The sequence below is a fragment of the Staurois parvus genome, unplaced genomic scaffold, assembly GCF_062004578.1.
Source record: "Staurois parvus isolate SC_StPar_1 unplaced genomic scaffold, SC_StPar_1.0 ptg000991l, whole genome shotgun sequence".
NCBI classification, from domain to species: Eukaryota; Metazoa; Chordata; class Amphibia; order Anura; family Ranidae; genus Staurois; species Staurois parvus.
In genome coordinates this window covers 468,389-492,139 of record NW_028318787.1, presented here as the reverse complement: position 1 = coordinate 492,139, position 23,751 = coordinate 468,389, and the positions used below count along the sequence as shown (strand labels likewise).

General features: G+C 44.5%; 1 protein-coding gene across 1 annotated transcript in view; it reads left to right on the top strand.

Annotated features, from left to right (window-relative positions):
- Positions 1 to 230: 230 nt before the first annotated feature.
- LOC149441385 (uncharacterized) overlaps positions 231 to 23,751 on the top strand; it is a 421,690-nt gene continuing 398,169 nt past the window's right edge. Inside the window, exons 1-3 of the mRNA XM_089657407.1 lie at positions 231 to 264; positions 673 to 796; positions 13,713 to 13,842. Of these exons, the coding sequence (XP_089513533.1) occupies positions 231 to 264; positions 673 to 796; positions 13,713 to 13,842 (288 nt within the window). The remainder of the gene's footprint in view (positions 265 to 672; positions 797 to 13,712; positions 13,843 to 23,751) is intronic.

The window sequence follows — 23,751 nt, the reverse complement described above, 5'->3', positions numbered from 1 at the left end:
TGTCTTCGTACCCTGCAAAACAAATGGGACAGATTGCCCCCTCCTCGCCACGCTGCTCCATGGCTGGTGGTGGTGGTGCTGGATGGTGATGAGCAGCCCTGTTGATGGCGTCCTCCTGTCTCTGCCGAAGCAGCAGTCTGGATCTTGTCCGATGGGCTACTGGAGACTCCTGGACTTCCTGACGTGAGAGCCTTCCCCGGCATCTGTGACGTGCACGTCTCGGCATCCTAATGGTGATGGATGGCAAATCACCTGGAAATAGCTGTAAAATAAAATATTAATAATAATAATATTTAAACAATATTATTATAATGACAAGAGCAGTATTTCTGGATATTAAGCAGAAAAAGCTCAGGTAATCGCTTTGAAAAGCAGTAGATCGCAGGAGAAATTCCAATGATCCTACTCGCTCGACTCCCAGCGTAAGAGTGACTTGGGCCACAGCCACGGCCAATCACAGCCAGTCACAGCCAGCCACAGCCAATCCCAGCCACAGCCAATCACAGCCAGTCCCGCCCCTGTCACTTTTGAGGCCTACTATGAATTGTCATGGAAACCCAGGCCTAAATAAATTTGATATCATTTTCTATGTTATGTGTTAATTTTAATGGTGATTCCTGAATTCCGCCACTAGATGACAGCAAAATTGCAATAACTTTCACTCCTCCACAGCGGTAATCCCGCACATCGCCACTGATGTCTCCCTTCCTAATCGGCTCAGTTTTCTTTCCTCTGGCGGCCATCTTGCTTTCTCAGAGTGCAGTGAGCCGACAGGAAGAATCCGGGTAGATTACAGGTGAGGGGGACAGAGAGCCGGGGGTGGTGAGGAGAAGGCCGCGGTGAGGTGTAATGGAGGTCGGGCAGGCGGATGGTGTAGGCCGCGGTGTGCTGTGGAGGAGGGGCTGAGGTTGCAATACATAGAAGGCCGGAGGGGGTGAGGAGAATGCCCAGGATGGTGTAGGCCGCGATGTGCTGGATGGAGGAAGAGGGGGATGGAGTGTGTGGCCGGCTATAGAGGTGGTCATGACCAGGAAAGATCTGGGGGCAGTCATAGTGGGAGCCCCCCATCACTCCCCCATCCATGTCTGCCATCCCCGGCCTGCACAGGGCAGAGCTCATTGCTTTCCTTTCCTGTGTGGTGGGATTTGCGGCTGGGAGTGCGCTGATGATCTCTCCTGTAGGCCCCATTCACATCTGGCGATTTGGTATCGCTGGAGGGATGGCCGCAGTTCTATCACTGCACTAACTCGCACTGCAATCCTGGCAAAACGCACCACATGCGTTTGTATGCCATTCATTTTTAATGTCATTTCAAATGTGTAGCTTTGCAGCGCAAGAGAAACGCACGTCAATCCGCTTGTCGCCTATAAAGGAGCAGAAGCTTCTATTGGGTGACGAGCTTTGTGCGAAGCGGTGAGCAGAGCAAAAATCGCACCTATTTGCCAGGATTACAGTGTGATTTGGAATTGCAGTAATTCCAGCCGCGACCCCCAAATCGCCAGAAGTGGCTGTCCACTGACACCTATGCTGCGCAGCTATCATGGCGTCTGCTGGCGCCGGAGGTGCGCAGTTTTCATTGCGTCTGCTGGCGCCAGAGGTGCGCAGTTTTCATTGCGTCTGCTGGCGCCAGAGGTGCGCACTTGTCATTGCGTCTGCTGGCGCCAGAGGTGCGCACTTGCCATTGCGTCTGCTGGTTCCACAGGTGCGCACTTGCCATTGCGTCTGCTGGCTCCACAGGTGCGCAGTTGCCATTGCGTCTGCTGGCTCCAGAGGTGCGCAGTTGCCATTGCGTCTGCTGGCTCCAGAGGTGCGCACTTGCCATTGCGTCTGCTAGCGCCAGAGGTGCGCAGTTGCCATTGCCTCTGCTAGCGCCAGAGTTGCGCAGTTGCCATTGCGTCCGCTGGCTCCAGAGGTGCGCATTTGCCATTGCGTCCGCTGGCTCCAGAGGTACGCAGTTGCTAGAGGTGCGCACTTGCCATTGCGTCCGCTGGCTCCAGAGGTGCGCACTTGCCATTGCGTCCGCTGGCTCCAGAGGTGCGCAGTTTTCATTTCACCTGCTGACACCTATGCTACACTGGTTTTGTCTGCTAGCCCCAGATGTGCACAACTTTCATTGCATCCGCTGGCGCCAGAGGTGCGCTTTGTGTCCGATGGCGCTAGATCTGCACAGCTTTCATTGCGTCTGCTGGTGCCAGAGGTGTGCAGTTTTCGTTGTGTCTGCTGACATCTATGCTCCACAGCTTTTGTTTTCTGCTTGCGCCAGAGGTGCGCAACTTTCATTGCATCCGCTGGCGCCAGAGGTGCGCTTTGTATCCGCTGGCGCTAGATGTTCACAGCTTTCATTGCATCTGCTGGCGCCAAAGGTCTGCAGTTTTCGTTGCGTCTGCTGACACATATGCTGCACAGCTTTTGTTTTCTACTGGCGCCAGAGGTGCACAGCTTTAATTTTGTTCGCTGGCGTAAGATGTGTGCAACTTTCATTGCTTCTGCTGGTGCCAGAGGTGTGCAGCTTTCATTGCATTTGCTGGTGCCAGAGGTGTGCATTGTTTGTGTCCGTTGGCGCCAGAGGTGCGCAGTTTTCATTGTGTCTGCTGGTGCCAGAGGTGCGCAGTTCTTATTGCGTCCACTGGCACCAGTGCGGGTGGCCGTTGTATACAGCTCCTCTAGTGTGCATTGGAATACGTTGCAAAAAATGCAGTTGAACTAAAATTTTGGTGCATTTAGGTGTTAAAACCCACTGCTATTGTGGGATCCTCTGGAAGGGTCGGGGCCACACTTGAGGCCTTACTTCATTTTTGCGTTGACCTCCACTGTTGGATTCCAGCTAATCCCAACAACCAAATGTAATATATTGCAGCGTTCCAGTCCTCAGATGGGCATTAGATTTCATGTTCACATTTGCTGGATGGATTAGATTTCATGTCCACCCCTTTCACCTGGTGATCCTTCAGTAACACTCTTCCTATCCAGCACTGCATGTACAAAGAGGGAGCGATCTTTAAAATGGTCTTAGGGCCCGTTCATACCACATGCAGTCTAATGCATTTTTTTCTGCATCAAACACTTTTAGACAGTAATTGACATGGATTCCAGTGGCATAGTTCTCACCAGTGCAAGCACGTTCCAGAACAGTCAAAAGTAGAACATGCTGCCTTTTTTCTGCATGAAACTGTGCTGGAACGCGGCAAAACACATAAAACACACCGGAATGCACATGTCACTAATTAGGCCCCTTAGGGGCCAGTTCCCACCACAGAAACAAAGTCTGAATGCTTTTTTTTGCATGCGTGTTCTTGATGCATTCCGATTCATTTTGATGCATTTTCATTCTGTGGACTGTACTGGCACGTATTGCAATGGTGTAAACTGTACCGTCCATTGATGCAGCAAATAAACGTATTGGACGGCATGTGGTGTGAACCGGCCCTCACACTAGTGTGACTTCTGATGGATTTGGGTTGCACACAATTGCAGAATGAGGGAAATGACATTTTTCAGCGATGCCCTTTTATTTCAGCCCTGTAGACTAATATAGAAATTCACGGAAGTGGCATCAGCATTCGATATGAAGTAACTCCTATGTGACTTTGGTAAGAAGATTTTTATTTTTTTTTCCCCTTACCTGTCCTCCCAGGTCATTCTTGCTGCCTAAAATCACTCCTCCTCCCAAGCACATTCCATTCACATCCTGAGCAGAAGCTGTAGCAGAAACACTCATTCCCATTTTTGATTTTGTGCGATTTTCACATGTAAACATGTCACGCATAGGGCAGCCCATTTACTTCCCAATGCTTATTTGTGGTGGTGGCTGCACTAGTTTTTTTTTATAGGCTTTGTTCCCTTTATTTTCATCTGGTGATCGAGCCATTAAGTCTATTTTTCAACAGAACCAGCTGTCCTTCATATGTAGCAGTTAGAGGTTTGAGACTAACTATTTGCCACTGACAGGGAAGATTACAGTGATCAGCTTTTATTTATCCCAAAAGCTAAAAAAACACAGTTTGCTGTAACTGCTTGTGAGACTGACGTGTAATCTGCGGTTGGACTTGGTTTGTTTAGTGTATTTAAATCTGCTAGTACATTTAACACTCCCCTCTCACCAGACTGACAACACTGCTGTCCAAAGTTGCCCCCTGTGCTCATCCATCCAGAGTGGGTTCGCTCTTAATGCAGGAGATGTGTTACTGAATTGATCACCAGGTGAAAACTAAGGGGGGGTGAAAGAAAAACTAATGCGGCCCCCACAGCTAATGATTGGAAAGCTGCAATATACTACGGTTGGTTTTGGGTTTAAAACCACTTTAAAGTTCTATTTTGCCAATTGTATTCCTTCTTGAGTGGCAATGCTTACCTACTGCCATTCAACAGAGCAGCTTTGTTGTCATGCCTAGTGATCCTGTGTGCTTGTAGTCACTCCCTGTTGTCTTACATGTCCTTTCATGCTGTACTGTGAAGAAACCCATTATGGTGATAGAGCAGTAGGGATGCATCGAAATTTCAGAAAACACCCCTTTTGGCCATCAGCCGAAATGAAAAAAAAGCACAGATACAGGTGCCAAAAAAATCTCGCCTGCCATCGCCACCGCCCACCTGTCATCCGCTGCCGCCATTGGCTGCCACTCGGTAGTTCAGCCTTACCTGAGAAACCATCGATCCCGACGCTTGGCATAGAGGTGTGTGAAGGAAAGATAGCCGCCACACATCTCTATGCCTTTGGAGGACCGGAGCGATGTCATTTCCCGTTTCGGTCGTTTTTTTTTTTTTTTTTAAAGCACTAGATCAACGTTTTTTTTATCCAATACTTTACATTGCAGAGCAGAGATATGAGGTCTTTTTGACCCCATATCTCTCTATAAAGAGGACCTGTCACTAATTTTTATCACAAGGGATGCATGTATTTCTTGTGATAAGAGTAAAAGTAATTACATTTTTTTTTAAAGGAACAGTGCAAAAAAAGAAAAAAAAACCCATTAAATTAAAAAAAGAAGTTTAAAGTGCCCGTCTCCCCCGTGCTCGCACGTAGTGGTAAACACATACGTAGGCCATGCCCACATATGGAAATGGTGTTCAAACCACACATTTGAGGAATCGCCATGAACGTCGGAGCAGGAGCAATAATTCTCACACTAGATCTCCTCTGTAACTTTACACTGCTGACCTGTAGAAATTTTTAAAGCATCACCCATGGAGATTTTTAAGTACCGTAGTTTCATGCCATTCAACGAGTGTGCACAATTTTAAAACGTGGCATGTTGGGCATCTATTTACTCGCCGTAACATCCTCCTTTCATATTTTACAAAAAAATTGTGTTATATATTGTGTTTTTTTAATCAAAGTGTATTTTTTTCATAAAATTATATATTCATTTTTAAAAACTGCGCATTTTGGTTTTCGGCCAAGTGCATTTTGAATTTTCGGTTTCGGCACCAGAATTTTAATTTCGGTGCACCACTATAGTGCAGTACCCATGTGTAAGAGGCAGGAGGGGGTGGGCAAATTTGGTGCCACCAGAAAGTGTTGAAGCTTTGCCCAGTCAGAACAGTTTGAGTTTTAGAAGTGGCGGTACGTTAAAAAAAAAAAAAACACCTATCAAACAAGTGGAGATGTTGCCCATATCAACCGATCAGATTCCAGCTGGAGTGTGAATAGTTACTAAACTAAAATGGCGCTATGAGCAAATGCTTTTTTGATTTGGATGGTATTCCCTGGTTTAATGGGAAGTTTTCAGACTCACTCCTCTATTATTGCTGGTTATTTTTAGTATTCATGAAAGTATAAATTTAGCCAAAATGCTTAGATTTTTTTTATAAAGCAGTTAAGGATTCTAACATTTGCTGAATTTATATTTCTATTTGGGGTTCTGTTATAAAGTTTTCTCGTCCATTACTGTCAGTGACAGGTTTTAGCATGCATATATGTGCCTTCTAGATGGGTGGGCTCAAATGTCCCAAATGTCACCATTTTTGTGCGCTCCCAGCACAATTACTGGCAGATCCTGGAAAGCTCCCAATGCCTACTTGCGAAAGGGAGCTTTCCGATCACGTGACTGCCAATCACAGTGGTCATGTGATCAGAGTGTCTGCCTCCCAGCATTTTGAAGCTCTTATAAAGGGCTGGGAGGTGGCGGCAAAAGGAGGTTAAGCTGGCTATACAGTGGTGTGGAATTTGTTTTAGAAATATCTTGTCTAAGGAGTAAATCAGGGTCCCAATCTACTTGTCCCTGATGACAATCTACTTGTCCTGAAAAAATAACGAAAACCGTATTTAAATCTGAGGTGCTTTTAGTAATGTCTGGGGCTTTTATAAACGAAAGGGGCTTTATGGCGACTTAAATTTTAATATCTTTAACATTGCTCTGCTTATCTCCTCCTTACCTCCTTGTCTGTTTCCACCATCGAGGACTAGCAGGGAGGGGAGAGACCTTGCAGTGTAATGAGCACCGATTGGGTGCTTGTCAGGAAAGGTAAGTTTCAAGCTCTCTAAACGCTCAGCAGAAGTGCGTCTGTTGAGCGAGTAAATGAGGCGCTGACTCCAATAAGAAAAAAAAACTTTACTCCCTCAGGTTACCCTCATATCACTGGGCGCCATCGGGTAATTACAGGCCGGGACTCGGTGATTGACATCCGTGGCCGTGAATGGCAGCGCGGGTAGGGCGCGCGCTCCCCCTACCTGGAACTGCAAAATGATGTGTGTGTGTGTGTGTGTATATATATATATATATATGTGTGATTCTGTGCACAGGTGCCACCTTGTAGCAGTATATCTGATATAGGGTGGTCCTTAAGCGGTTAATGAAAAAAATCATGAACAGAAAGAATTTTTAATGCAAAAGAGACATACAGGGGTAGATTTACTGAAACTGGTGTAGTCAGAATCTGGTGCAGCTGTGCATGGTAGCCAATCAGTTTCAGCTTGTTCAGTTAAGCTTTGGCAATAAAACCTGGAAGCTGACTGGTTTCAATGCGGAGCTGCACCAGATTTTGCACTCTCTAGTAAATACCCCCCACAATGTCTCTTCTGCATTAAAGTTGGTTACATTCCATGCTGGATATAGGGGGGTGCTGGGGTGGGCTGTCTCCCCCCCCAGATTTCAGTTGTGCCCCCCCGAGACTGCTGAGCCCCCCATCCCCACACTCAGTGCCGGAACAAAGGAAAGGGAGCCTGGAGCAATTAAGAAAGTGACGAAGAAGAGAGAGCAAGGAGGAGCTGCTCCATATAGCGGATGACACAGGATCGCTCTGACCATCGGGCTGTACTCAGTTTCATTACCCGCCCCCTTTCTACATTTGCTGCTGCTGGGGGATGAGCGGTCCTTGGAGGAGATGGGGGCAGAGGATTTGAGCTAAGAGGTGGCAGGGGATTTGGGCTAGGAGGAGGCTTGGGGGGGAATTTTTGTGCTTATTTGTGCTAAGAGGTGGCGGGGGATTTGGGCTAAGAGGTGGCGGGGGATTTGGGCTAAGAGGGGGCAGAGGATTTTGGCTGAGAGGGGGCAGAGGATTTTGGCTGAGAGGGGGCAGAGGATTTTGGCTGAGAGGGGGCAGAGGATTTTGGCTAAGAGGGGGCAGAGGATTTTGGCTAAGAGGGGGCAGAGGATTTTGGCTAAGAGGGGTCGGGTGATTTAAACTAAGAGGGGGCAAGGGATTTGGGCTAAGAGGAAGCAACGGATATGGAAAGGGAGAGGATCTGTGCTGGGAAGGGTACCTTGGCAGGTGGTTGTGCTGGAAGTAAGAATTTAGGGGAATGTTTCATAGGGAGGGGAATGGAGGGTGGGGATTTGGGGGGGGGGAGATTTGTGCTAGAAGAGGGGATTAGCAAGGGGATTTGTGCTAGAAGGGGGGGTTAGCAGGGGGATTTGTGCTAGAAGGGGGGATTTGTGCTAGGAAGGGCGATTAGCAGGGTAATTTGTGCTAGATGGGGGAATTGGGGGAATTTGTGCTAGAAAGGTGGGTTGGGGAGGTTTGTGCTAGGAGGGGGGCTTAGTGGGAGGGATTTGTGCTAGCAGGTGGTGAAGAAATTTGGGTTAAGAGGGGGTACTGGAGGGGAATTTGTGCTAGGAGGGGGGATGGGGGGATTTTTGCTAAGGAGGATTTTGGGGAGATTTGTGCTTGGATGGGAAATTTGAGGGGAAAGTGGATGTGTGCATGGAGGGGTAATTTTTTTGAGGTAGATTTGTGCTAGGATAAGGTATTGGGGGCATTGGAGTTAGGATTGGGGGCGAAGATTGTGCCGGGATGGGGGTTTATGCTTGGAGAAGGAGGAGTTTTTTGCATTGTTTTTTGGGGAGAATTTTGGCTTGCAGACAGAAGTTATGCTTGGGGGGGGGGAACGTGCTGATTAGTGCCATTTTTTTTTTTTTTTTTTTTTTCAGGGGGAGGGATTTATGCTGAGACAGGATGCTCAAACATAGGGGGCTTAGTTTGTCATCTTCACCCTGGGAGCTAGATGACCTTGTCCTGACACCACACACAGGGCAGTCAATAGATGTCCTCCTCCCCACACAGCACATAGTTGAGATCAGATTCCCTTTCAGACACAGCCTCAATCTGCAGTGTATAGCTGGCTGCTATGTTGCAGTTTTGACCCTGTCCTCTTCTCTTCTGACCCCTGTCCTCTACCCTGCTGACCTTCTGTACCCTGCCCTTCTGACCCCTGTCCTCCATCCTGCTGACCCCCACAGACTGCCCTTCTGACCACTGTCCTCTGTCTTTCTGACCCTTTTCTCTGCCCTGCTGACCCCTTTTTTCTGCCCTGTCTTTGCCCTGATAATGCTCTCCACCCTACTGACCCCTGTTATGTCGTCTGTTGACCCCTGTCCTTTGCCCTGCTGACCCCTATCTTTTGCCCTACTGAACCCTTGTATACTGCCCCACTGACTCTTGTACACTCTCCTGCTGACCTCTCATCCTCTGTCCTACTGACCCCTGTACACTTCCCTTGTTTCCCTTGTAAATGTCCTTGATAACTCGCTGTAAACTGCCCTACAAACTAATGGCCTCTGTATTCTGCCCTGCTGACCCCTATTTTGTGCCCTACTGACCGCCTGTAAACTGCCCTACTGACTCTTGCGCACTCTCCTGCTGACCTCTCATCCTCTGTCCTGCTGACCCCTGTACACTTCCCTTCTTTCCCCTGTAAACTTCCTTGATATCTCGCTGTAAACTGCCCTACAAACTAATGACCTCTGTATTCTGCCCTATGAACTGCTTTCCCTCTCTCTCTGCCCTGCTGGCCCCCCTGTACACTGCCCTACTGACTTCTATACACTGCCCTGTTGACCTTGTATCCCCTGCCCCCCTGATGTTTTTTACTGCACCCCCATATCAGACAGGCTAGATCCAGACCTGTTACCTGCCCATCTGCACAAACAGCTTAGTATAGAATTTCGGAGATGAATGACCTCGCACACGTGCGGGAGTGATGTCATCTTGGCCTGGCCAGCTCCAGGACATCACAGTGCTGGAGAGAAGGTGAGTATAGCTCCGCTTCAACAATACATTTAGTACCCAAGCACACCTTCCAATGGACATTAGTTTGTTGCAGTGCGCTCCCAAAAAGAGGTGCAATGGGTTCCAATCAGAAACCTCTTTGATTAGTATGACTTCAGCCAGTCCATGTGTTGATCATCTGTAGTTGATGTGTGCAGCTCTTTTGTCTTTCCTCTGATCGTTTCCCCTGGAGCAGCAGATGTTAAACCTGAACTGTCTGTGTCAGTGTGAGTTGTCGGTGTGAGTCACTTACCTCTTCTTCTTGTTACTGGCCAGCTGTGACTTTCTTTACTTTAGAAATGATTTTATGAACAAGAAGCCTAATGAAGGTGACAGCAAAGCGTCAGATGTGATATGCTAGATATAATTTGGTCCTAATAAATACTGCACTGCTTACTTTCATTTACAGATATTTTGAATTCCAGAAGCAGAAGATGGTAGAGACTCACACTGACATCAAGGGGCATATTTATAAAGCCATGAGACACTGCAGGTGTATCTTCCTGGGGAATGTGTGTTACATTACAGTGACCGATTCACTTATATTGAATGTTTAGTGTATGTCACATCCACTGATTCATAAATATGCCCTTTGCAGAGCAGTTAGTGGTGATCAGCTACATTTCTAGCACACTGCGGTGGATTGGACCCATCCAGTGGTCATCATGTTGGCAATGGAAAAGTAAAAAACTGTGGACTGGGCTGACACCGGGCTCAGGGTAGAAAACACCTTCAGTGCACCTATATGGGTTGTTAGACTTGCATTTGTGGGGAGTAAAAATTGCAGCATTTGTAGGAAAGAAAGAAAGACACCACTGCTAATAAGGAAAGCAAGAATCAAATACCAAGTGAAAAAAAAGAAGGAACATTGGGGGAGATGAAGATAGGAATGAAAGAATGAAGAAAGAAAGAAGGCGGCAGGACAGAAGGGTGGGTGAGAGGAAAATATAGGGTACCAACAGACAATGTATAAAAGTATAGAGAAAGGAGGAGAGACAAAGAAAGACACAAATGTAAAGTGGAAGAAAATTTTAAAAATCTGCTTTCAGAAACTTTCATCATGGACAGTAAAGAATACCATGCAGTACATTAATTCACCAGCAGGGGGAGCAAGTGTAGTGTTTATAACCTTCCAACTGAAAAATAGAAATAGATTTCCACAAAGTAGTAATCCCTAAACTCAATGGTTTTTGGTTTGCCAAAGTACTATCATACTTACCGACATCTTCATCTCAGTTCACAAGTGACTGTCAGCCCTGCCCATGGCCAAGGCATATCAGGCCTTCTTTGTCATTAGTCCTGCCCCAGATTATGTCCACTTTCTGGTTGGTACTGCTACTAATTATGCAGGAGCCACCCTTTCACAGCTACAATCCCCTCAGTAATGTCCATTCTTTGAGGCACTGTGCATGCTCATTAACTGAAAAGGAGTAATGCTGAGATCTCGGGATGCAGTCCGGCATACAGTATTGTCAAGGCATACACTTTAACCAATTCAAGTCCGGACGCTTTCACCCCCTTCCTGTCCAGGCCAATTTTCAGATTCAGTACGATCACACTTTGAATGACAATTGCGCGGCCATGCAACACTGTACCCACATGAATTTTTTAGCATTTTTTTGAGACAGATAAAACTTTATTTTGGTGGTATTTATTCACTACTGGGATTTTTATTTTTTGCTATAAAAATGAAAAAGTCCAAACATTTTGAATAAAAAAGTGTTTTTCTTATAAAAATGTTGCAAATAAATTATCTTTCTTCATAAATCTTGGCCAATATGTATTCAGCTATCGGTTTAGTAAAAAAAATAAATAAAGCAAATTAGTTTTTTTTTACATTTTTATTTTATTTTTTATACTGTTATTTGTTTTTTATTTTTTTAACTTGCTGTCACCCTAGCAGTGCAGTGTCACCATAGTGACACTTTACTACTTCTGGGGGGTGATGAAGATTTTTTTTTTTTTTTTACACTGATTGCTTTTACACCCATAAAGGCTGTAAAAGCAATAATTTCTCCTTCTCTCTGGCTGCATTCTTGCAGCCATTGAGAAATACTGTGAGAGCTGTGTTTGGTCACAGCTTGTCACATGGTACAAGGCTGTTGTGAATATCCTTGTACCATGTGACCTCTGATCATTCACAGATTTCAGAGGTAGTAAGCAATGTCAGGAAGTGACATCTTGTTTACTACTGTTCCTGTGATCACTGATTGGCCGTCAGTGATCACATAAATATTGGGACCTCCCGTACAGCGATCGGTGTTATTACACAGCAGGCACCGGATCGTGGTGCAGCGCGATCCCAGAGAGCGCGCACAGGCAGTGAATGCGGGGGCCGTTTATAAACGGCCACCCGCTTCGGCACTGCTCCCGTCCGGCCGTTTATTTACATGGGCCAGACGGGAAGTGGCTAATGTATGGCCGGCTTTAGTTGCCCTCTTTCCCAAGCATTCCTTTTCTCCCACAGCTCTGTTTGGCTCTATACACACTGGCTTACTCCAGTGCTCTTGGCAGAAAAAAATGCTAATTTTGAGCGGTTTTGTACTAGCGTTTAGCAGCATTTAGGAGCGTTTAGCATTTTTCCTGCCAGAAAAATGCTCTAAAAAAACGCAAAACAGGGTTTTTTCTGCCTCTAAATGCCTTGCTTAAAAAAATGCCTCTAAACTACATAATGCGCATGATAACCTAGTATAACATTAGTTGCTTCTACCGGCAAAACGCTAAACTCATCAAGGAGCAGCATTTTTTTTAAGCCAGTGTGCCTGGAGCCTACAGCTTTCAGACACAAGAAAAGATAGCCCTGTGTATGGCCAGAGACACTTCAGTTCATTTTTTTCTGCCATCATAGACAGTTATTGGACATACGTGAAAGAGCTACGAGGGCTACGATTAAAAGAAGGGAGGAGGCTGTGTTAGAAAGTTGACTCTTTATGGAATAGTAAAATTTTCTGTCAAGTTTACAGGCTAGGTTGACATCTTTGCGGGTGGTGCGGCTGCTGATCCGCACAAAAATCCGTGCAGCCGCACTACCCGCACAGAGGAATGCGGACCCGCAGGCGGGTGCCATTAGTTCTAATGGTATGCCGCCCGCACTGGAAAATGCAGCTGTACTGGGAACCAAGGTTCCCGTGCGGGCTGCATTTCAGAAGCAGTGCAGGGACTTCTTCCGTGGGTATCACGGGGCACGGGAGTCTATTCAAATGAACGGGCTCTCGTGGCCGCGCAATACGTGGCCCGAATGGCCGTGTATATGTGAACCTTGGGTTAAGGCATTTTTTGAATGAATAAAATGATTTATGGAAATGAAAAACACAGCAATTAATCACTGACATACTTTCTTTTTCTGTGTTTTTACTTGCAGGGGACCACCCTCTATTCCATCCTGGCTGGCAGTCGCTTTAAAGAAGAACTAAACCTTCCTATTCTGTACAGGCAAGAAAGCTGTCATCTTAGGCTTGTTTGACCCGCAGTTGCCTTGGTGCTGCACATGTGATGTGTTATGGCACCAGCCACTTGAAGGTTTTCCAGTTTGGCTGAGAGCAACAGCCATATGTGACAGTTCTCATTCACAGCTTGCCTTAAATGTAACTTTTTTGGGGGCAACAGTCAAGCCTGTGGGTTTAGTTCTGCTTAGGTGCTGGAGTCACATAGCCGGGGCGTTTTGCTTTGTATTCTTCCGCTAATAGGATGGCCGGCAATGCATTGGTAGGCAGATTTTGGTCTCATTACACTGGCAAGGAGAATGTTTCATTTGGCCTCATGCACTTGGCTGTACGGGGCCATGTATGATATAATTATTGCATATGTCTGGTAAGTCCCGAAGCTGCATACAGTCTTCCACAGAAATGAATAGCTATGAGCGGCTGTATGTGGGTATATGGTGGTAATGGCCTACACCCATGTATAGCGTAGGCATGTATTCCTTGAATTCAAAAAGTCTGCTTTTGGGAATCATTCCGTACACTATACATTGGTTTACACAAGTACTGGCATATACCTGTGCACTGCCGTTCATGTCTATGGGCAGTTGTATGCAGCACTTGGACTTCTCGAGTGCAGAAATATGACCATATTTACATCATGCTTTTCCTCGTATATGTCCGCGTGCATGAGGCCTTTGGATACGAGGACTGTGGCATATGCTGCATTGTGTGTTCACCACAACTGACATTTTCAACAACTGTGTGAAGTTCCCTTAAAGTGTGCTTTATTCTTCTTCCCGTCAGTGATGGAACATCAACGAACCTCCCCCAGCACCAACATCTTCACCCCATCTTCTTCAGTATTCAACATCTTCAGCCATCTGGATTGGTTCAGCGGGATGACATAACTCCTGTGCAGCTGGCAAGCAGGAAGGTAAGACTCTTTTATTTCAGAAGAGACACAGTCTCCTCTTGAACCTCTTTACCGCTTCCTGGTGGAATTTTAAATGGGCTTCAATGCCAGGAATCGGAGCAGCTTCTCTATCATGTGACTGCTGAGATTGGCTCTCACAACAGACTCATGATCAGGAGCCTGATCTGCCACATGATCGGGTGTGCTCCCAGCTACGTCCATGTGCTGGGAGCACACAGAACCCCAGGCTACCATTGGCCCATGGTAAAGTTCCTCTGTAAAGCTGAATTCTAGTCAGATGGAAAATGCTATTTAATTTTGCTACAGTATGTATTAAAGCCCAACTTGGGTCTGGGGTAGGGAGGCTTTATTAAAAAGAAATTACACAGCTAACATAAATGATTTACTTTCTTGTGATATTTGCCTCCTGTAGGGGATACTTTTTTGCACAACATTGTCAGAAAACATTTTCAAGAGTCAACAGGCTAGTAGGAAGAGAAAGCAGAACAACAACCCTATTAGTATGCTTAGTCTCCTTGAATGTCCAGTCACAGGCTAGGCAGGCAGGCTGCTGACCAAACCATATTACTTTAGCCCCAAAACAAACATTTAATATATTTCCGTTCACAAATTCTTAGATGTGGTGGCTGCATTGATTTCTTTAGATTTGTATAGGTCTTTTATTTGTGCCAGTTAGAGTGTAGAGACAAACCATATCTCTAAAGAACTAAAAAAAAAAAAATAACATTTTGAAATGTTTTTCTTTGAACCAGGTAAACTTGTATATCTATCCATACATTTCTCTGGGGGGAAAAAAGCTTGACTTGTAGAGAGATCAATGACTTAAGCTAAAATGGACACATATACAAGTGACTGCTCCTCATGTCTTTTGCTGTAAACATATAGATTCATAAAAGATTTACATTAGAAATTAGTCTGAAGGTAAAGAGCTAAACAAGATTCATATAAAAAGTTTAAAATATAACTATAGCAATAAAAAAAAAAGACTGAAACTGTTTTCTTTTCTTTTTATTTGTCAGGATTGTTCTGCACTTCTACTACTAGAGGCAGTCATTTAGATTTTGTACTGGGCACTATGCCTTATCTATTGTACAAAGCCAACCCTCTCAGCATTTGATAAAACATGTTCCTGTAAAGCCGTAGCACTCAGGTAGCTCATTTTTTGCTCTTGACATCAACAAAAACATCTGCAGATAATATTCTGTGTATGTTAAGCCGTAGACCAGTGGTGGCGAACACGCGTCTCTCGAGCCGCGTGCGGCTCCCGGCCAAAATGAATGCGGCTCTTTGCCTCTTATCATATTTTGTATACTGTGGCTCTTTGCCAAGTTTCATGTTTCTCTTATTTTTACCTGTTCCTCTATCCAGCGGCGCGCTGTCTTCCGGCTTCTGTAGTGTGGGCACTGGGCATGACAGCCGGGTGCCAAGTGCGTATGCGCAAGAAGCGGTGCTTTTTGTGAATGGTAAGGCGGTTCCTGGGACACATGACAGATCCCAGAAGCCGCCGGACCAATCACAAAGTGCAAGTGCTTCTCGCTCATGCGCACTGGGCACCCGGCTGTCATGCCGAGCGCCATTACAGAAGCCGGGAAGACAGCGCGCGGCTGGATCAAGGAACAGGTAAGATCAAACAAAAACTCTGCGGAAGTAAGAGCGGGTACCTGTCAAATTCAGGTACCTGCTCCCCACCTCCCCAAAGGTCAGCAGTCATCTGTACTGTCCGCAGTCTCTGGTCATCCCTGTGCTGTTCGTAGTCTCTGGTCATCCCTGTGCTGTCCGCAGTCTCTGGTCATCCCTGTGCTGTTCGTAGTCTCTGGTCATCCCTGTGCTGTCCGCAGTCTCTGGTCATCCCTGTGCTGTCCGCAGTCTCTGGTCATCCCTGTGCTGTCCGCAGTCTCTGGTCATCCCTGTGCTGTCCGCAGTCTCTGGTCATCCCTGTGCTGTCCGCAGTCTCTGGTCATCCCTGTGCTGTCCGCAGTCTCTGGTCATCCCTGTGCTGTCCGCAGTCTCTGGTCATCCCTGTGCTGTCCGCAGTCTCTGGTCATCCCTGTGCTGTCCGCAGTCTCTGGTCATCCCTGTGCTGTCCGCAGTCTCTGGTCATCCCTGTGCTGTCCGCAGTCTCTGGTCATCCCTGTGCTGTCCGCAGTCTCTGGTCATCCCTGTGCTGTCCGCAGTCTCTGGTCATCCCTGTGCTGTCCGCAGTCTCTGGTCATCCCTGTGCTGTCCGCAGTCTCTGGTCATCCCTGTGCTGTCCGCAGTCTCTGGTCATCCCTGTGCTGTCCGCAGTCTCTGGTCATCCCTGTGCTGTCCGCAGTCTCTGGTCATCCCTGTGCTGTCCGCAGTCTCTGGTCATCCCTGTGCTGTCCGCAGTCTCTGGTCATCCCTGTGCTGTCCGCAGTCTCTGGTCATCCCTGTGCTGTCCGCAGTCTCTGGTCATCCCTGTGCTGTCCGCAGTCTCTGGTCATCCCTGTGCTGTCCGCAGTCTCTGGTCATCTCCTGTACTATGTCCGCAGTCTCTGGTCATCCCTGTACTGTCCGCAGTCTCTGGTCATCTCCTCTACTATGTCCGCAGTCTCTGGTCATCCCTGTACTGTCCGCAGTCTCTGGTCATCTCCTGTACTGTGTCTGCAGTCCATTAGTTCAGAATTTTTTTTTGTATACTTGTGTGTTAGAGTGAGAGAGAGAAGGGAGAGAGAGAGAGACAGGTGCCACAGCAACCTCCAGGGTAGTTGATGTGTTAACTCTGGCTAAGTTGCATTTTAAATTGTGTGTTGAGGGTGGACACTTACCTTGAAATGAACACATTGTTGTTTTGTAAGGGGAAGAAAGTGTTATGGTGAATAATATGGTTTTAATTATGTGTTTTTGTGTGAGTGTTTGTCTGTTTTGGCAGGTCACTGCGTGGTGTGGCTCTCTGACTTTCACAGTTTAAAATTTTGGCTCTTTGTGTCTAACTTGTTCGCCACCCCTGCCGTAGATGGATCAAATCTTGGCTGGTTCATTAGGGACCAGCAAGATATAGATTCATGTATGGGCAGGCTAGTTGTATTGAAGTCGATCCACCAATAGACTTCAGCACAACCAGCCTGTTAGATTTTTTGCATGCGTTTACAGCCGGTCGCTATAGTCGCCAGCAGTGATTATTGTGTTCTGCTAGCCAGGAAGGCTCCCCGCCGGCAGAGCACAATAGTGCAGTGGAAGGGATTCGCCCATCAATATTGACCATGTTGATGGGGGTTTGGCTGCTGTATACAAGAGGAAGGAGAGTGCGCTAAGACGGCCCAGCTCATCCATCCCATCCCATGAGGGGGACCTCTGGTTTATTTATCACATGCGTATTTAAAATACGCATCTGGTGAGTGCGTATTTTTACTATTTGTCACCAGACCACTGGTTCGTGAAGTCACTAACAACTCCTGTATTGATCACTCATCACGAACTGTCACCATTTTGTTAATTTATTTATTTTTATTATTGTATTACTTATATTACTTTTATCTGGACTAGAGTACATATTGATCTTAACATATTTTATTTGCGTTCACACCTTTTAGCGCTGCACTTTTTGTACATATATTTATAAGGTTTATGTTTTGGTTGTCTTGCGTGCTATAGCTGCTATTATTTGAAGCGCTCACTGATTGAGATATATATATATATTTATCCAAAATGTACATATCCCACAGGGAATATGCAGGCAAAATGAATCCTCCAGCATTTTGGGCATTAAAGCAGTAAAATTTTTGCGCCCAAATACTTACCCACCTCCAATGCCAATTGCAAGGTATCCCAGTTTAATAGAACAGATACTGTTTTTATGGATTGATGTACAGTTGCAAGAAAAAGTATGTGAACCCCTTGGGATTACGTGGAGTTTTACAGGAATTGGGCATAAAATGTGCTCTGAACGTCATCTAAGTCACAACGTCATCTAAGTCACAACGTCATGTTTTACAGTGGGGATGAGGTTTTGATGTTGGTGTGCTGTGCCTTTTTTTCTCCACACATAGTGTTGTGTGTTCTTCCCAAACAACTCAATTTTGGTTTCATCTGTCTACAGTATATTTTGCCAGTAGTGCTGTGGAACATCCAAGTGCTCTTTTGCAAACTTCAAACGTGCTGCAATATTCTTTTTGGACAGCAATGGCTACCTCCGTGGTGTCCTCCCATGTACTCCATTCTTGTTTAATGTTTTCCTTATTATAGATGTGTCAACAAAAATGTTCGCATGTGCCAGAGATTTCTGTAGGTCTTTAGCTGACACTCTGGGATTCTTCTTTACCTCATGCAGCATTCTGCGCTGTGCTCTTGCAGTCATTTTTACAGGACGACCACGCCTAGGGAGAGTAGCAACAGTGCTAAACTTTCTCCATTTGTAGACAGTGTGTCTTACCATGGACACATGAACATCAAGGCTTTTGGAGATACTTTTGTAACCCTTTCCAGCTCAACAATTCAACAATTCTTGATCGTAGCTCTTCTGAGGGCTCTTTTCTGCGAGGCATGGTTCACATCAGACAGTGCTTCTTGAAACCAGTAAACCCAAAACAGGTGTGTGTTTTTTAAGGGCAGGACAGCTGTCAGCAACACATCCAATATCATCACACTGATTGGAGTCAAGGTTGGCTCACTCCTGGCTCCAATTAGTTCTGGGAGAAGTCATTAAGCTAGGGCCTCACATACTTTTTCCTCCCTGCACTGTGAATGTTTACATGTCATGTGCAATTAAACCATGGCAACATCTAATGTTTGTGTAGTATTATGTTCAGCAGACTGTGTTCTTCTATTGTTGTGACTTAGATGACGTTCAGAGCACATTTTATGCCCAATTCCTGCAAAACTCCACGTAATATCAAGGGGTTCACATACTTTTTCTTGCAACTGTACATGTATATAGCAAGAAATGTTCTACAGCACATTGCAGGATTTATAGAGACTTGGTCACTGGGAGGACAAGAGGAAAATCACTGCAGGTACCCAGAGGTACATATACCTGCAGCAGTCTCAGTCTGTTCTGAAATGCACAGCTTTGGCTTTTTCCGATATTGCTGAATCTTGCCGATTCAATTCCCACGACCTGAACATACCTTCTGGCCAGTGAAGCTTTCCAACATAGTAAGATTTGGGAGGCTGCTGCAGGAATGTAAACCTTTAGGTACCTACTCATCATGCCAACAGCAGTTTGCTCCTCTTTTCAAAGTGACATGGTCTCTTTAAAAAACCAGCCAAATAACATAATGCAGTGATGTGGGGAAAGGATAAATGTAATAAAACACCCACAATAATCAAAATAAATTTATTATAGTACCAAAAAGGTATTTTGAAGATAGTTTGACAATTGTAAAAAAAAGCAAAAAAAAACAAACAAACTGTAAATAACTTAGACTACTTGGTGAAGCACCCTCCTGAAAATTACAGGCTGGACTCTGCAAATGGGCAGAGTGACACAACTGTCCTTCTGACTGAAAAGGAAGCTGGGGACAGCACCCGAGCATGGAGAGGGTAAGTACAACATGGCACTATTTATTTGTTTCCCGAGAGGAAACTAGTGGTAAAAAAAACAAAATACATGGAGTTCTACTTCAAGTCCCTGCATGCGCATTACACAAGCAGCATAAAATACAACACCTTCCTTACCATTGCACCGGTTGCCAGTTTGGAAGAAAAGGACAAAATCCTGTTATACATTCAAATGCCAGCGTGCCAAAACTCCAGTAATCCACAGTGACTGTGTATTTCTGCTGTTCCAGTAATTCCGGGGCCTGAAACATAAGTCATCACAAAACATTGCGGATGGCGCTGAACAACTATGGGCAAAATAGTGCAGACTGAGGTTAAATGGAGGAATAAAATGGTGAACAACCACTTGAGTTCCTGGGCCTTTTCTTCCTAAATCCCCTTGAGTCCCAGAGCATTTTTTTTGTTTCAGTGATATCTTGGTTCTACACATATCTTTTAGCGTCTGTAGTCTACACCAACATAATATACAAAGTTTGTTTGGGACAAATGGGGCTTTGATTCGGTAGAAAATTAGAATACATATATTAATATTTAAACAAAACATATATTGACAACAAAAATAATGAACAAAGTCTGCTGTTTAAAATGATAAACAAAAGTATGACTTATGTAATGTGGAGGAACGGTAAAGCTCACAGCAAACGTATGCATTTTACTTTAGGGAAAGAGGGGGAAAAAAAGTTTACGTAAATTGTTTGCATAGCATTAAGATAGGGATGAAAAGGCCACATATTAGCTCAATGGTGACTTGTTCACAGGTTTGGGATCACTAAAAATTTGAATGACGATGCGTTCACTTCCATGAGCAATTGATGCTTATATTGCAGACAGGTAGTGCAATTTTTTTTTTTTATTTTGCCCTAACATACACAAAGTGGAAATAGCCTTCCTATACCGTACAGCCAAGGAAACCGCAATCTAGGTGGCTGTTTGATCTGCAATTGTCATGGTGCTGCAAATGTGATCAGCTATGAGGCCAGCCATTTGAGAGCTTGAAAATTCATTTGACAGCCAACATAAGCACACTAGCACCTGTACCAGTTATCATTTATGGAATGCTTTGAATGTAACTCTTTTGGAAAACAGTAACATTGATGGGTTTAGTTCCACTTTAAATATGGTAACGCAACCAGCCAGCGAGAAAAGTAGGTGCAGAGTCAAAAGGCATCTAATCAATGCAAATGAAAGTTGTGACTCCTTCATCAAGACAATTGAAAGACATCTTGACTTGCACCAGCATGTAGTCAGAAAGCTGCCTGTCACAGGCCTGGCAGTAATTTAAACAGGAATAAAATAAATTACATGTTAATAAACGTTTCTTGGGGCAAGCTCCCACTACCTCTTTGCAATAATCTGCATGCTACTACAACTCACAGCAGTGCACATTAAATGCATTGGTGCCTTATCGTGTTATTCATTCTGAATGGCACCCCAATGCACCTGACTAGCCTGCATCATAATGCTATTTCACGTTTTTCAAATAAGAACCAATTACGTTTTCTTTTAACCAGAATTATGAATTCTAATGAGATAAAAAGTTTCCCAGTTTGATAATGACAACTAAGCTATGAAAACTTTTCTCGCGGTGTCTTGGTCTGGCTAGAATAAATTTATAAATAACCAGTCCAGGGTGCGTTTCCTTTCCCACAGAAGTTGTGACAAACATTAGCAGACATATTTGGTTAAGTAGTGCAAGGAGTGCTAGTGATGAAAACAACATTCAATAACCAACAGCAACCAAGATACAGTTTACTACAGGTATGATGACTGCTGTTTGATTGTTATGGGTAATATCCCTTTTTTCTTAGGAAGATCCAGCCACCCTGCACAAGGAGAGAGCAGTTTGTACTACAGGAAGCTGCTGCGCAGGGGTATAGTGTCATACTGGATTACTGCACAGATATGGAAGAAATACACAAAGCACATCAAGAGTCAAGGAAGAATACACACAAATCTTGTATTTAGACATTGTTTGCTTATACCGGATTTCAGTTTTAGAACTGCCAGTATTTATGGATTCTGTTCAGAATGTGAAAATATGATTTGTTAAATAAAGCACATATGCTTCCTATTGCTCAGATACATCTTGGCATGGATTTGTGAACTTGTTACTTACCAGATACTGCAGATACCAGATAGGTGCCCACAAAGGAGGTACATAGACTGCCCTGGTCCAGTTCTATGGCATATCCCAGGTCTATAATCTTATGAATTAGCTAGAAATAATAAAAAAAAATAATACACATTGCAGCTGACAATAAAAAAAAACAAAACATTATTTTGATTCTTTGAAATTTTTATCCCACCCTTTTTCATGATAATATTTTATATGGAAATTTAATACTAATAGGAGGTATATTTAAAGTGACTCTGTGACCACAGTGCCTTCAGCTACAGAGGACTGTATAAAACCCTTCCTGTCCTCTGCAGCTGAAGGCACTGTGGGTAATTCATCCTTAATGTTCAAAGCAAGAGTGCTAAAGTCATTCTATCAGCAATACAGCCTATCCTCCTAGAGTGGTCCTGTTTTCACCTCAAAGATTAAAAGGTTACTGAGCCACTGCAGTAGGAAAACTGATTTACTGAGTCACTGCTGGGAAGAAGGAAAAGGGTAGGCTGAGCTGTTTAGAGAACAACGTAGAGGCGTTTAATGCTTCTAATTTAAAATTAAAGTGTATCATAATATAATACCAGTACTGGCATGTTCGTATTCTAGTAGTAGTTCACATAGGCAACTGGTATTGGTGTTGCTGTCACAGCAACTGGTATTGGTGTTGCTGTCATAGCTTATTAAAACACCCCATGAATTTACCAAGTGTTAGTTTATGTTTGTGACACCCTCAGCAAGCACTTGACAGGATTTTTTGATGTTTGTCAGCAACAAGCTATGTCAGCCATTTCCCCATAATCATAAAAAAACAACAAAAGACACTTCTTCAATGCAATGTACCCAATGACTTTCATACGTGAGAAAAAGCGGTTTGTGGCATCCAAATCACAGTAATCCAAAGCAATGGAAATGGAAATGTGAATGACAACTAACATATTCACTTACATGTGCAACATTAATATAAAGCAGTTTAAATTCTTTCCAATCGCTTACCAAACACCTGTTTTTAAAATCCATGTGAAAGTATCCTATGAGGTGGAATTCCCTTTCCTGATTAGCCAGCACTATGCCACATGTCATGTTAACCTACCCTGCTCTCCCCTTGCTGCAGCACAATGTTCTCAGGCTTCAAATCTCTGTGGATTATTCTATTCTCATGGAGATACCGGAGAGCTGAAGCTATAAAAAAAAAAATTAAAACATGTTCCTAAATATGTAATAATGCAACAGCCTATAGAGAGAACAGGCTGAAAGACATAAAAGAAAAAAAAAAAGAAGAGTTCATGCCTGTGGACATGGTATTGCCATTATGTCCTACATTGAGACTAGCCAAGATTTAACTCTTCTCTTTTTCAGTGATGTGAGAAGCATATTTGTGCTTTTCTATTTTGTGACTCATATACACGGTTTGCTATGTGCTAATGGGAATTGTCCCCCATATGTAGTTTTGGCATGTACTTTGCCAAGTGCACACAAAACAGTACAAGAGCCTTCTGGAAAACACAGTGAGAAATATGTTTATATAATTAGGAAGCACGTTTGTTGAGTTGTCACAAGAGTGAGAATAGAGGGAAAGTCTTTCAGTTCTGGTGACAACTGTCTGGATTTTCCGCAAGTTGGAGAACTTCCTGTGATGTCTTCAGGAATTGAAGTGAAAGGAAATCTCCCCAATGGGACACAGTCCTTTTACCCACACTAACCATGTGTAATGAAATGTTTTGGCCCCTTCAATTATTTTTAGGCTATCACAAAGTCCACAAAAATATAAATTCACATATATGCTAAAAGGATATTAGAACTAGGTCACAGACAGGGTGCACTAAGTGGTAGCAGAGGACTGCAACTTGTTCTAGACTTTATTCATACCGGTGTAAAGTCCTGTACCCCTGCGCCCCGTGCTGTGCATCTGTCACCGCAAGGATGTAAACACTGGCATGTGTGGGAAGATCTGTACAACCGCTGCGTCTCCAGGCTGTCACTAATTTTGACAGGCTAGATGCTGTCATTTCCCAGGTGCATAAGCATGACTCGCTGAACAGACTTACAGGTCTATGCATCTGTGTGAATGAGGTCTTAATCTATGTAAGACTTGCAGTTCCAGTTTACTTAGGTCAGCTCAATGAAAGTAAATGTCAAGTAGTCATTGTGGCTTGCTGATGTCTGTATGTGGCTTTTTCCTTACTAAATAAGCAAGTAGCTGAGTATATTTAGAATAATCCAGATATCAGTAAGAAGAGTAAGGATCGATCCTTCCTTCAGTCCACAACAATTGTCATATT